This window comes from Strix aluco, chromosome 4, assembly GCF_031877795.1.
Source record: "Strix aluco isolate bStrAlu1 chromosome 4, bStrAlu1.hap1, whole genome shotgun sequence".
Lineage (NCBI taxonomy): Eukaryota > Metazoa > Chordata > Aves > Strigiformes > Strigidae > Strix > Strix aluco.
In genome coordinates, this window is record NC_133934.1 from 130,190,196 (window position 1) to 130,204,344 (window position 14,149).

The window sequence follows — 14,149 nt, forward strand, 5'->3', positions numbered from 1 at the left end:
GTTGTTTGCTACTTCAGCACTAGCATACCTACTTTAGTCCTGTCTGATTGAATGTGCAGCTTTGTTGGGCAATTGGCAAAAATATCTTGGCTAAAAGGGCTTTTCATCCTTTGTAAAGAAAAGCATGGCTGGAGGGGACGACACACCCAAAGATAAAAGCTTTATCAATAACTACAAGATTGGTATATATTCACATTATTTTCCCCTTGTCCCTTTTTTAAAAAAGAAATATTTTTTATACACTTTTCCCCTCTTCTGTCTACCTTTCTGATGGTTGAAATTCTCAGACTTCTAGGTCAAATTGCCTCCCCAACCATATCTATTTACACCTGTAGATAAGAATAGTTTTGAGGACAAAAAAAAAAAAAAAAAAACCAACTAAATACAGCACGCGTTTTGGCACAAGCTAATAACTGAATTAAAGGAGGTGAGTAACGAATGCATACCCCTCCCATAGGTCGGCATGAGCAGGCAGACCACGTCTTCCCATGAGGCTGTTCTGGTTTTTTCACTGCATTTCACAATTACTGAAATTACTGAAAAACCCCTGCAGAAACAGAAGGACAGAGGTATAAGCTTTGGGAGGTGGAAAGACCTCACTCTGCCTCTGTTTTTCTCTAATAACAAGTCTCTTTTAGACCTTCGCAGGAGGATAACATCTACAAATGCTTTGGTTTCCCATGTTTCATCTCCTTTTTGCATAATTCAAGTGACAAAAAGTAACATTTAACACAGCAGAACCTGGTTTGTGTTTGCCCCCATTCTGTTTCTAATAGCATTAAGCTCAAATCATAGAAACTCCAGAGAAAGGAGGCAGAGCCAGGCAGGGCAAGGATGGACCCATTCCATGAAAGATCATAGGATCATGGAACGGTTTGGGTTGGAAGGGACCTTAAAGATCATCTAGTTCCAACCCCCCTGTCCCGGGCAGGGACACCTTCCACTAGCCCAGGTTGCCCAAAGCCCCGTCCAACCTGGCCTTGAACCCTTCCAGGGAGGGGGCAGCCACAGATTCTCTGGGCAACCTGTGCCAGGGCCTCACCATCCTCACAGGGAAGAATTTCTTCCTTACATCTCATCTAAATCTCCCCTCTGTCAGTTTAAAACCATTACCCCTCATCCTATTCCTCCCCCCTGATCAGGAGTCCCTCCCCCCTTTCCTGTAGCCCCTTTCAGTCCTGGGAGGCCGCTCTAAGGTCTCCCCAGAGCCTTCTCTTCTCCAGCTGAACCCCCCAACTCTCTCAGCCTGTCCTCACAGGGGGGTGCTCCAGACCCCCGAGCATCTTTCTGGCCTCCTCTGGCCCCGCTCAAGCAGGTCCGTGTCCTGATGTTGGTGCCCCCCGAGCTGAACCCAGCACTGCAGGGGGGTCTCACAGAGCGGAGCAGAGGGGGAGAATCCCCCCCCCCTCGCTCTGCTGCCCACACTGCTCTGGGTGCAGCCCAGGACATGGTTGGCTTTCTGGGCTGCGAGCGCACATTGCTGGCAAATGTCCAGCCTTTCATCCACTGGTACCCCCAAGCCCTTCTGTGCAGGGCTGCACCCATTTTTATTTTTTTTTTAATTTAATTTTTTTGGTTACCAATTTTTTTGGTAACCAAAGGGGTTTCGTTCCTGTTGTAACAGTCAGGACAAAAACTGGTGGTTAACAACGCTTCCTACAAATGCAGCTGTTAAAATTGTTTCAAGTCAATCCAAACCTTTTTGCTTTAAGAAACGGAAGCAATGCTGCGTTGTTGGTATGACATGCTAAAAAAAGATCAATGCAAAATGACTTAAAAATAGAAAGCTGATCTATGTCTCTCTGACACATACTGGTGTGTGCTCTAAGGTTCTTTGACTTTCCTTTAGGACAAATCCACTGAGATTTGTTTGGGGGATATGTTGGAATTGTGTATTCCAGTGGAGTGAAGTTCCCTCAAAGGTTTTTGCAGACACCCTTGTCGTACCACATCTATTTGTAGCCTTTATGGACTCAACTTATTAGCCTGTATGTAGGTGCCCAGTGGCATATGAGATGCTCTAGGATGGTGCACGCAGCTCCAACTATGGCTCTAGCAGGTCCTGGGTCTCTTATAGCTCTGGTGTCATATCATCCACCCGGTCTAGATGGCTCAGCTGCCCTACTGCATCTCAGATGCCACTACATGCCCATGGCTCGGCAAACAGGTTGCGCACCCTGTGTCATTTTTGCTATTATAGACAAATCACTCTTTATGGGACATCATACAGGTACAAAGGTAATTAGTATGTAAAGGTATCACCTTTACATACCTTACATGGTAAAGGTATAGCATTCCTGGGTTTAAGTCAAAGGGAACTCGAATTTATTGAATTCAAGCAATACTTTGGCATGTGTTCAGGAAATCATCCTTAGGTTTTTCATATTTATAAAGGGTGAAGGCTGTAATATCATTCTGGTGAAACACTAGTGTACCCAACACGCACTGTGAGATGTCGATTCCCTCTGTTGTGCAAATCAGTATGTTCAGCTAAATAATGTAAGCGTGCACATCTGCGGTGTTACAAAGGATAGCTTGTATGCATTTTCACTTGGGAAGTTGGAGAGGGGAAGATGTGATGAAGGCAGCGGTCGCTAGAAATATCCATCTTGTATTTCCAGCTCACAGCTGTCATTTCATATTATTTGTGCCAGGTACAGCAGCTGTCACTGAGTCTTTCTCTGCTCAGTTTAGTGCAGATTGGTTTGATATCTCTATTTTAGTCAGCTGGGCCATGAAAAATTAGTGCAGAGGCATGGTACATCTCTCCAGCTTGCCTTTGCTAGGGGCTCAGTTAATTTTTCCCCTCCCATACCCACAACTGGGCCGTGGGTGCCACTGAGGAGTGAGGTAAGGATAAAGGCAAACCATAGCCACAAATCCTTTAAAAAAGTGGATGCAGGCAAATAATTCCAAAATGTATTTCTGGAAGAAGATGTTTAACAAAATGACTCAAAACACAGCGGGAGGGGATGGTTGCAGGCTGGGTCTCAACAGGTCTCAACACTTGGCTCCAAAACTGGCTGCCTGATCATTCTCTGGTTTCTTTGTTTTCCCCGGTTTTGTTCCTGTCTCCTACAGGCAAAGCCTACGCACCCGAGTTCTACTACGACACCTACAACCCGCTGTGGCAGAACAGACCCCGTGTCTACTCCTACAGTCTCCAGTGGACCCAGATGAACCCCGACGCTGTGGACCGCATCCTCGCCTATCGCTTAGGGATCAGGCAGGTGAGGAAAGAAATTCGTTGGTGCAGGATGTGCCTTTCAAGTCTGCTGACCTCTGTGAGGACTGCCAGGCCTTTATTTTATTGTATTGTATTTATTATTTAAATTTCATTTTATGTTATTTTAAAACTTATTTATTTTTTCCTCCTTCTTTTCATCTTCTGTGAGTCAGAGTTGTTCCTCCTCCTTCTGGTAGGTTTGCTGCCATCTTGCAGAGGTAGTCCTCTGCCACTTGCAGATCCTGGAAACTAATTTGCACCTTTGCAGTGTGAAACACAGAGATTAAAGAGCTGTTCCTCAGAGAGTTTGCAGAGGCTGTGGCTCAAGATATGCTGGAAAGATTACATGAAAGAAACTTGCAGTGAAATTAAACTTTTTATCTCTCTGTATGTATCTATATATTTTTTCTTAGATCTTCCATGTAAATAGATAAATACAGGGATAGCTGTAGCTTTCCTACGGGAGCACGCGGTGATCCCTGAGAACCAAGATGTCTTTTTTGACCACATTAAAGCTGATCACACTTGTGTCTTCATAGATTCACTGTGAACTTTTCAATGGGAATTGGCACTGTTAAGGAAGCGTGGGACTGACCCACTTGCAGAGGAAATGTTGAATTAACATAACCATCCCTGTTAATTTTCCCTTTAACAATTCTAAAAGAATTGTTTGAAGGTTATTGCTACAAACTTGAGGTTTAATAGTCAATTAAAGTGAAAGAACCAATCTGTGCATTGCTTAAACTCTCGTTAAATGGCCACACCTCTGCTTACTCCCCTTTGCAGGGCAAAGTGATCTTTGCACTTGCACTTTCCTATAGCAAAGCCCATACAAAATCTCACAATTTTATGTTCTAAAGGCAGAAAATTGTTGTGCTGTAACACTCGTTCACGATCCTGTCTAGAGTGTGTCCACACCAAACACTACAAGTGTGCCAGTTTGATACTGATGGCTTGGGTTTCGGCATTGCTAGGCTTTCTCAAGGGCAAATGTATGGTTAGAAAATGATGCGCCTTGCTGTGAACACCTCTTTGGCCACCATGTCCACCTCTGTACCTTACCAGTTGGGCTGCCAGATTTGGGGTCTGGCTGTGCCGTGCCGTGCCTGGTTGGGGTCTCAGGGGTCCCACCACCCTGGGTCCTGGGCATGTGCCCCCAGCTCCTGCTCCCAACCAGGACCAGCTACAATCAAATGAGGATGTTTTGCTGCTTACTCGTGAGAATCTATCTGATATTGTTTTGGTCTTGTTTTATGCTCTCCTGTTGAGCTTGCTTTTCTTCAAATAATATCACAACAGATTGATTCAGAAAGTATATGTTTGGTTATTCAATGCCTGAAATAATAGTTCATGCGGGGAGAAAGAGACCGGGGATTAAGACAGGTTCTTGAAGACATATATTTTTGAAAATGTGAGTGCAGAAAGTATTTTCTTATCTCGCAGATCTCCTACTGTGATTAACTTTGTAAGCTGCAAAATAAATATACCGATTGAGCATGTTATTTATGCTGAGTGGATGGGGTTTTTTGCTTGTATAACTTCCGTGGTACTTGTGCAGTTGACTGGGACACGTCCAGGGAAGGGCTTTGATACCTGGAGGGTGCTGGCTCTCCTTCACTCAGAGTTTGTCTCTGACTGAATCTAACTAATTTGAAATGAAAATTGGTGACTCTCAATATGTGTTTGCATCATTGGGCACAAATCAGTTCCATTATTCCCAGTACCAGAGAGGAATTAATAAAATTTAAAAAAAAAAATGCTGAAGTAAAAGAATATATAATTAAATTAATTGCATTCGGATTTTTAGCTTCTTTTTTTTTAAATTTCATTCTACTTTACTTTTAATTATCTATTTATATAATTATCTCGAGTTACTTTGCTCTAATTTCCTTGACAACACTCTCTGTCAGGCTAATCAAAATATTTTCCTTTCGTCTATCTGAAGCTACATTTAAAAGCGGGTGATTTAGAACCTAGTGAGCTATCTGGACACACTCATCCATTATTGCAGTAATTCCCCCTGAAACAAGGGTGATAATTAAACTTCTTATTTTTGTTGGCACCTACTGGTACTAGCTACCAGCAGATTGCCTTCTTCACTGTTTATGTTTAGTTTATTTGACTTAGCAATGTATTTTTTACTGGGTTTTCTGTGGCTTTTATTTAACAATAAAAGTGGGGACGAGCATCCTTCAGGAGTGGCAGAAAACACAGCTCACAGCTGCGCAAAGTTCATCACAGAGTCAGGGCTGGAGGGTTTCCAGGTTGAAGTGAGGGTCTGAACTAGAGAGCAGCCTGCAGCCCAGCGTGCCGCTATTGTAAGAAGGGACTGCTCTTAATCTTCGTTTTAATCTTCTAATGCATTGCAAAACACGGCCAGTGGGCTATGCACTGGCTGAGTGTCTCGGTAGCTGCTTCTGATTCGATTAACACCATTACCTTTATCTGATCAGTAAATTGCTTTTGTATTAAGAATGCCAAAATCAGAGCACAAGCATCTCTTCCTCTTTACCTGACCTGAACATTGCTGCTTCACTTGAGACAGAATCCAGGCAGGATTTTGGGAATATTTAGTAGATTGCAGGTTTAGGCTTGCTGAATTTTCTTGTTGAAGTCTGTAATATTGACAATATTTTTAATGCCATTTTACAAAAGTGAGAGTTTCTTAGGAGACGCAGAGTGGTTTAGCTCCATTTCTGTATTTGCCAGGTGGTTGTAGAAAGCAACGCAGAAGATGTGCTTAATAATGAAACTTTTAAAGGGCAAAGAAGCCTGATAATAGAATGTGCTAGACTGAGGATTTTCCTTAAAGACAGATTGTTCTGCTAGGAATAATTACATTATACAGTGTTATAACGACAAGAAAGTCTCTTCACTGGTTGGCATGTAGTAAGATTGTAGAGCTGGAGATGTCTCTAATGACCAGCTCAGGCAAAAAGAGTTTTGAAAAGTTTTGCTGCGAACAGAAACTACCGGAGAGAAAAGGCCAGAGCCAGAGGTTCAGTGCAGGCAGAAAGCAGGTGGAACAGAGATGCCGAAGCAAAGGAGCCATGCCGTGCTGAGCAGGGTGCATGCAATGAAAATAATTCAGTTCTGTGTACGTAGAGGTACAAGGAGGAGGAACGAGCTATTTCACCATGGATGCCAGGAGCAGCTGTTGTGCTATCGGGACCTTCAGGATTCCATGGTTGCTTTGCAATGTTGAAAAGAAACGTTTGAGGAACAAAACTAATCAATTTCAGAAGTGAATTGAAAATCCATAAGAATCACTGCATTTATATGTATGTTATCTATATGTCTTTCATTAAGATCAGTTTATAGCTCTCCCTCCACCCCTCTATTTAAAGCTACAAACTGCACGTACAGCACACTGATGGTGAGCAGAAGTCTGTTCAGTTGAATTTGTCCTGCTGGCATGGTAGTGTGTGACGGATGCTCCCTCCTGGGAGAATCAGGGAGGAACAGGAATTATTTAGAGCACTTCACTTTCTGCTTAAGCCCAGACACTCCTCTTGTTGCCTTTTGGGGATTCGTTCTGCGCTTCACGTTATTTTTTTAACAAGCACAGGCTCTTGTCTGCGTTTCTAGTTGATGCAGCACATGGACAGTGGCTTCCCGGTGCTGGGTTTTAATCAGCTTTGAGGATGCTGAGCTGCACTATCTGCCAAGCCTGCTGTGACGGAGCATCTAGCCACCAAGCAGTCTGCTTGGCTGCGCTCCTCTTTAATTGAACAGTGACAAGTAACCACTTTCAAAAATGTGGCACTAACTAAGTGGCCATAGAGTTTTGCTTTTTGAGTGAGTGTAAGAGCTGCTGTTCATGTGCTTTGATAGTGCTCAGAGCCCTCAAGCATGTCTTGAGGAGACGGCACAGCTCTGCAGTATGCATCCAGGCCCCGTCCCTCCAAGGAGTTATTATGGATGTGGTCTTCTCCTCATGGAAATTTCTGGCTTCTTCACTTAGAAAAAAAAAGCATTTAGTTGATGAGGAGTAATAGCAAGGGACCTGGACTGATTTGCAGTTCTTGTAAAACCAGTCTAGACAATTTTGGCAGGGTAAAAGGGACTTGAAGTGGTTGGTCCCTTTCCCGAAAGGAGGAATGCCCTTGAGGACAATGGATTCAGTGTACGGCCAGTCCTGCTGCCAACCTTTGCCATAAAGAAAGATTCAGAAGGTGACAGAGAAATACCGCAATGTATATAATATCTACTTGGGCTGCCAGAGCCAAAGGAAGCAAAGATTAAAGTATTCCTTTCACTGCCATGCGTTCTCCTGCGTGATGCCCAAATTTAGAGAGCATAAAAGTGGTGACCAGCTATCTTGGTACATCTGTGCGAGAACATCTGCTGTCTGAGTTCCACGTGTCAAAGAAAGGAAAGAAAGAATTGAGCCCATCCATTCTGCCCCATAGTTTTCATGAGGTTTTTCCAGGCTGGTAGTGAGAGGAGGACACATTCCTGATTCAAGAGCAGCACATCATTCTAGTACCTCAGAGCATCAGTGGCAATTTTCCTACTGCTGAAGGAAGAACCTGAGTACAGATCTGAGCATAAAAATAAGAGACACATGAAGCCTAAACTAAGCTCCATTTGAGATGCTCATTTATGTTTGCCAGAGTCTTGTATGGCAGAGTAAGTTGGAAAATTAGGGATACAGCAAGAGCAGGGTATAGTCAAGAGGAATAGGTAAGAGTCTCTGACCACTTCTTGGCAGAAAATGGGGGCAAGACATTTCATACTTGAAGATACAGATCTGAAAGCAGAGGAAGAACAAATGAAGTTAGTTAATCTCAGCGATCCTGATCTAGTCATGGAGGGGTTCTACAGCTTCTTCTGCAGGACCATGGCCGTGCAGGTTGCACACAGCCTTTACCTGGCAGAGCAAGTCCAGTTACCTCCTTGACCCCTAAAGAGCCCACATTGCCTGTTGCAGTGACCAAAAGGGATAGTATTATATTGAAAACACAAGGATTTTGACATGTTTGCGTTCCATGAGTAGAGCTCTCGGACACACAGGCATGTGTTTGCAGTGAATTAGGGCTCAGGTTCCATCTGTCTCTCCAGCCCTCTTTCTCTGGGGTTTGCTTTATTTTTCTTAATATTCCTGGAATAGGGCTGTCAGACTCCACCGTGTATTAATTACCAGAACAGTGTTACACATTTCTGTCAGATCCTGCTTCTTGTCACCTACCAGAGTTAAAATAAAGGCATGTCTCAGGCACAAGAGGATAATTTAAGGGTAGGAAAGCAGGACACAGGAGAAATTTATCTGCCATTTTAAGCACTAGTTAAAGAGAAGTTGAGAGAAACTGGTACAGCAAATGCTAGAAAAGTTATTTGAGAAAAGAAGTGGAGCTTGGTTTAATAACATATCAGGGAAGCTAAGAAAGTCAAAAAAGGAGAGGGAAGGTCCTGTCAGTTGAAGGAGGGAGTCACAAGAATAGTGTCATTTTTCTGCCTATAGAATGAAAATGGAAATAAATGAATGGAAATCATTATTTACTGAAGTATTTAGAATGGAAGTCACTTATGAGGAATTTATTTTAGCACACTCAAGGCCCCCACCTGATAGGCAGTAATTCTCCAGATGTTCCTTCTATCAGGATCATGGTGCTGTCATCACACAATCTTACTGCAAAGGGAAAGATGTTTGCAAGGTGGGTATTTTCATTGGGTTTGCTATAGAACATGTAAAATAGCTATACATCCAAATGTATCCAGAAGTTGTATTCAGAACCATTCAAAAATAATTACTTGCATCTGTAGTAATTAATTTCAGGGGCGGAAGTGAGAGGGTTGAAAATTCACATGTATATTGAAATATTTCTACTGTTGTTTTCATGAAAAATTTTAAGCTGCCTTTTACAGAGAGATGTAAACTGTCCCAAAGATTTCACAGCGTGCATTTCTTTTTGGAAGTCTAGACAAGGCTTTGCTTTATTTTCTGTTATCTCTGCACTTGTGAAATGAGACAGAGACAGTTTGGGGGGAAAAAAAAAAAAATAAGAGTGCAACATGCAAAGGCATGTTTCTTATTGATTTTCTTGGGTTTGGTAAATTGAATTAGAGAAGCATTGGTTCTGTTTTACAATTTTCAGTTTGCAATACTGATACCTCCTTTGCTCATTCTTCACAAGACTGAGGCTTGATTGTCGAGAGAGCAGGCTGAGGACTGCCATTTAAGTTTTGTACCAAAGTCTTTTAATTGCCATTTAAAAATGGTTACATCTCCCAGTCTTTGGATAGATTAGGCAAATTCTTACGTATGATTCTGAAAAAATTCTACTGATTACCTCTTAAGAAATTCAGAGGTAAAAGTTATACGCATAAATACATCTTTTTCTGCCAGGTCCCAAAGTTCTGACTTTGATCCCAAAGAGGCTCCTGACGGTAACCACTTTCCCTGGTCTGGGAATTGAGCTGTGCACCTCTGGAGTAGCTTGTTTTGAAGGCTGTGGACTGTATTTTCTAGAGATACAAATAGAAAACATCCCAGGCAGAGCTGTGCCCAGTCACGTTACCACAAAACGTGGACCGTGAAACTAAACTCCCTTTCTTCACAAAAATTTAGAGGCAAAATCTAACATACTCATTTGATCCAAGCAATTACTGCCTGCTGGGACTGCCTTGGTCTGATTTTCATTATATAAGCATAAACTCTGGCTATTTCGTTACTAATTTTAATACCTAATTCATATTAACTTTTTAGTCTGGTTTCTTAAGGAAACAAGACACATGAGTATGTCTTAAAATTACTGCGTGTGATTTCTAAACCCAGCTCATCGTTTTGGTCAGATCTGATAGGGAAGAGAGGTGCAGCAGGCAAGGAGGGCTGAGAAAGATGTTTATAGAAGAAAAAAAAAAAAAAAAAAAAAAAAAAGAAAGGGTAGGATCACATTAATCAAAAAGAAAAAAACATGGACCTGGGGCAGACTGTATGAGTTCCCTAGCTTCATAGCAAGCTCTGTGGAACCCCCTCCTGGGATACCTTGCATTTTTGGGCAATATCTGATCTTTGTCTTCAGGGTGTCTCAGGCATATCTGTACATTGCTTTGTGTACATTTATGCATTCCAGGAGCCAGAGATCTCTGTTGCCAAGTCTCCTTCTTGACTTTTGCCAACAATGGTGAAACGGTAATTCCCTAAAGGACAAGTCCTGCATGAGGAGAAGGAGGTTATCACCCTCTTGTGCTTGAAGCAGCAACAGTGATGTAACCTGAGGCTTTTGTTGCACGGTTCCCTTCAGTGAAAAAAAAAAAAATACAGACTTATTTGTACTTAGAAGTATACGCTCTCACCCAACATTGCCAGAATCAAGTCCCAGGCTATAGCCTCAGCCTGTGCGTGGTGGTAACACTCAACTTTCATTTATTCTGTCTCAGCAGAAGAATCTGCAATATGAATTGATTACTGTTGACAAATGCAGTGCATCAGTCAAACTTTAGGAAACATGCGGGAGAAAATGGAGTAAACTGAAGAGCAATTTAGCGAGAAAAAAATTACTCAAGCTGCAGGAATTTGTTTTAGTAAATGAGTTATTTGCTTTTGACTACATTTAAACCCTTGTGGTAGGGTTGAGGCTCCCCATCCTGACGTACCTTGTGCGTGCACCGAAGCACAGCGCTGGCTTTGTGGGCTGCAGCCAGAGCCTCGGGTGGCGGTGGCTGAGTTGCACAAATCACCATCACCATCCAGTTCTTTACATTGTCTAGCACGTGTGGGCACCCCTCCAGCAGAAGCTGGGCCCTTAATGAAAACATGCTTCACTTAGAGTACAAACAGCAGAAGAGCAGATAAGATGGGATGTGTGTTTTCGCGACTGGTTTTTTTTCACCCTGCTGCTGTGTAGTTGTCCAATGAATGCAAACAGCAGGCAGTCAGGATTTTGACGCTGATCAGATCCAGGTTTAAAATGAAAAATATGATTCCCTAGAAATAATTTTCATTACTCTGCCTTATTTATATAAATTCCTTTGAGGCAGGACTTTTTAAAAAAAATCTGTAAATGACAGCAATGATTTTCTTGTTAGGGTTGATTTCATATGATATCATACAGTTGCTCAGAAATATTCATGCAAAAATGAAAACTAACAGAGAAACAGAGCAATGAAACTTTGAAAACTGAAGATCTACATAAAAATTATGGCATGTGTCCTTAGGCAAATGCATGCCAAGTAAGAGTTGTGTGTCTGGCATGCAGCATGCTTTTCGTCATAGTAAAATATAACATAAATAAATACTTGAAAAGGCCTTTGAGCATTACAGAAACTTAATTCTGATGAGGGATGCATCCTCTTTAGTGAAGATAGTTTCAGAGCAGCATCAATGCCTAGGAATCATAAATAAATTGCATAGTATATTGCAGGTACCCTGTTAAAATATGTTAGGGTATCAGGATAAAGCTCAGCTGCCCTCGCTCAAGGTGTAGGTCCGTTATCCCAGGAGTTTATTGGCACCCCAGACAAGCCATGGGTGATGAAGGAGAGGTGCAACCCAAAGAGGAATGGAGGTGGAAGGTGTCTGAGCCAAAGGTTGTCCTTCAACTGTGACATTTTGTGTCCCCTCATGTACCGTTCTTCTCTGAACTGGTTGAGTTCCCTTTGGACTATTTGCGCTTTTGATCTCCGTATCCCCCCACGTCAGTGAGTTCCTGGCTGCCACTGCCCCTTGCACGGGAAGTGAGCACGCGGCATTCACGCACGCAGAAGTAGCCTAAAGAACGCTATTCCTGACACCATCACATGACCCAAAATTAAATAATGCCAGAATAGAGCTGTTTGACCCACTGGATAAATATTGCTCATTGAATGAGCTTCAGCACTCTCCCTGTGACTGTTCCATATGTGTCCTTACGTCTTCTTTGTTCTCTCACCTTCAAGACCTGTTCTAAAGATAGATTTGCTGCGTTCTTCCCGTGTCAGTAGGATACATCCGTGCCTTATTTCATGGGCTGTAAGGAACTTTTTTCACATCATTCCTCTGAGATGATTTTATGAAACTGAAACAGAGAGAACGGTCAGAAATATTCACTGCTAGTAGGGCTCGCTTTGGAAAAGGGATTTTACCTCTGTGTATTTAAAGGCAGCATCAAGATTCACCCTCAGAGACACTTCACCTGAAATCTGGATGTCCCATGTCACCAAGAATACATGCTGTCACTCTCATGCTGGGCTTTTTTGTGCAGTGTTTCCCCTCACCACCCTCCTGAGACATCTCTCTGTTTCTGTAGGCTTTGCATCTGGTCTCATGGGCAAGTTATCTTCAAACTCAGCGCTGCAGCCAGATATAGGGACGGCAGGGGCAGCTCTCAGAATTAAAGAGCATGACAAAAGAGCTTAGACTCCAAGGGCTACCAAACTCAAAACAAGAACATGGAGTTTCACTGCACAATACTTCGCGGTGAAAAAAGTCCAGTTTGTGTTCTTTCTGTCAGCCAAGTATTGAGTATTCACTGTATTTCTGGTCCTTGGTAAGAAATGGAACTGCTCTTGTGTGGCTAAGAAAGCTGTCACATCCCTTAGCATCTCCCCTCTGCACTCCCCTCCGGGATGAGCAATTCTGGCAACCTTTAAAGGGAATATTTATCTTCTGAGCTCCCTGACCTGTTTCTGAGGCCACTCAGGTTGAATAAGTATCTGCACATCTAGATATGGTGCCTGAACAAAAACTATTAAATCTGTTTGAGGTCTGCCTGGATTTTCCCTAGCGCTGTTAATGAGTGCATTTACAAAATGAACACTGCAGGTCTTTGGATGTAAAAAATAAAAATGAGATGAATTAACTGTTTGCCAGTGATCAAAGCTGAGACTTGACAAACATTACTCCCCGTGAGCAGCCTTAATGACTGAGTAAGGGACAGCTGGTGCAGGACAGACCCCAGCACTGGGAACTCTGCAGACCGGGGCTTACTCTTGCTGGGATGATCCCTTGTCTCCTGTCTCCAGGTTTCTGCAAAACCAGCTATTACTTTTGTATAGTCTTAACTTTGGTGTCAATCTGAAGATAATAGATTAGGAACCCCAGATGTCTTCTAGACACTTGGGTATTTTTTACTGGACATAGTCTCGCTGTCCTCTCACCATAAATTCTGTCCTTACTGAAACAGATATATGTAATTTAGGAAAAAATTCATTATAAAAAATACATTATGCCAAAAAAAAAAAAAAAGAGAGAAGTGCCATTATGAAACAAAACCTGTTTCTGTTCCAGTGTTGTACTGTCTCTGTTCATCCAGCTGAGGCTAGAAAGAATTTCTTTGTTTTTAAAAGTCCTGTGCAAATTTTAGTTGCAGTTTGGAGAGAAGAGGTGGTAAATGATAATTATCCTTCTTTAATAACACAATTAGCATGGCAATTCCTTAAACACAGGTTTTGCTTGCTCCTAGGTGAGGGATGTTTGTAGTTATATCAGAACATACTAGCCAATGTATACTAAGTACGCCCTTTTGTGAAATAATGTGCATCACAAAACTTATAAATTGTTGGGATGAGCGTGATTTGTTCCTATAGACAACTGCTTCATCCATTCTTTTGTTGTTAGAAAACTGTTTATTCTCTGAAACATACGTATGTTTAAATTGAATACAAACCATATTGCCTTTCAATAAGCAAATGAGCACCCTACTGCAATGCATCTGTGTTTTTGAGCTGATTTAAAACATCACATTTACATTTTGAGAACTTCATTAAACATCTAGTGGCTATTTCCTTTCCTTTTGTGCAGCAATTGTCTTAAGTATTTAAAAAATGCTTTGTTGAAACATACATATCTGACAGTTGAGCAGTTATTTATTGGCAAAAATTCATTCTTACTTAAAAAGTTAAGCAAAATCAGTATGTTCACTTTCCTTAGAAATGCACTTTGGCATCATGCGCTTGTCTTAACGCATTGTTACTCCTTGATCTATTTGTGCAGAGACTCAT

The 14,149-nt window shown here is 42.1% G+C and overlaps 1 protein-coding gene across 1 annotated transcript in view; it reads left to right on the forward strand.

Moving 5' to 3' along the window:
• Positions 1–14,149, forward strand: part of MDGA2 (MAM domain containing glycosylphosphatidylinositol anchor 2) — a 392,310-nt gene that overhangs the window by 331,461 nt on the left and 46,700 nt on the right. Inside the window, exon 10 of the mRNA XM_074821198.1 lies at positions 3,082–3,230. Coding sequence (XP_074677299.1) covers positions 3,082–3,230 — 149 coding nt within the window. The remainder of the gene's footprint in view (positions 1–3,081; positions 3,231–14,149) is intronic.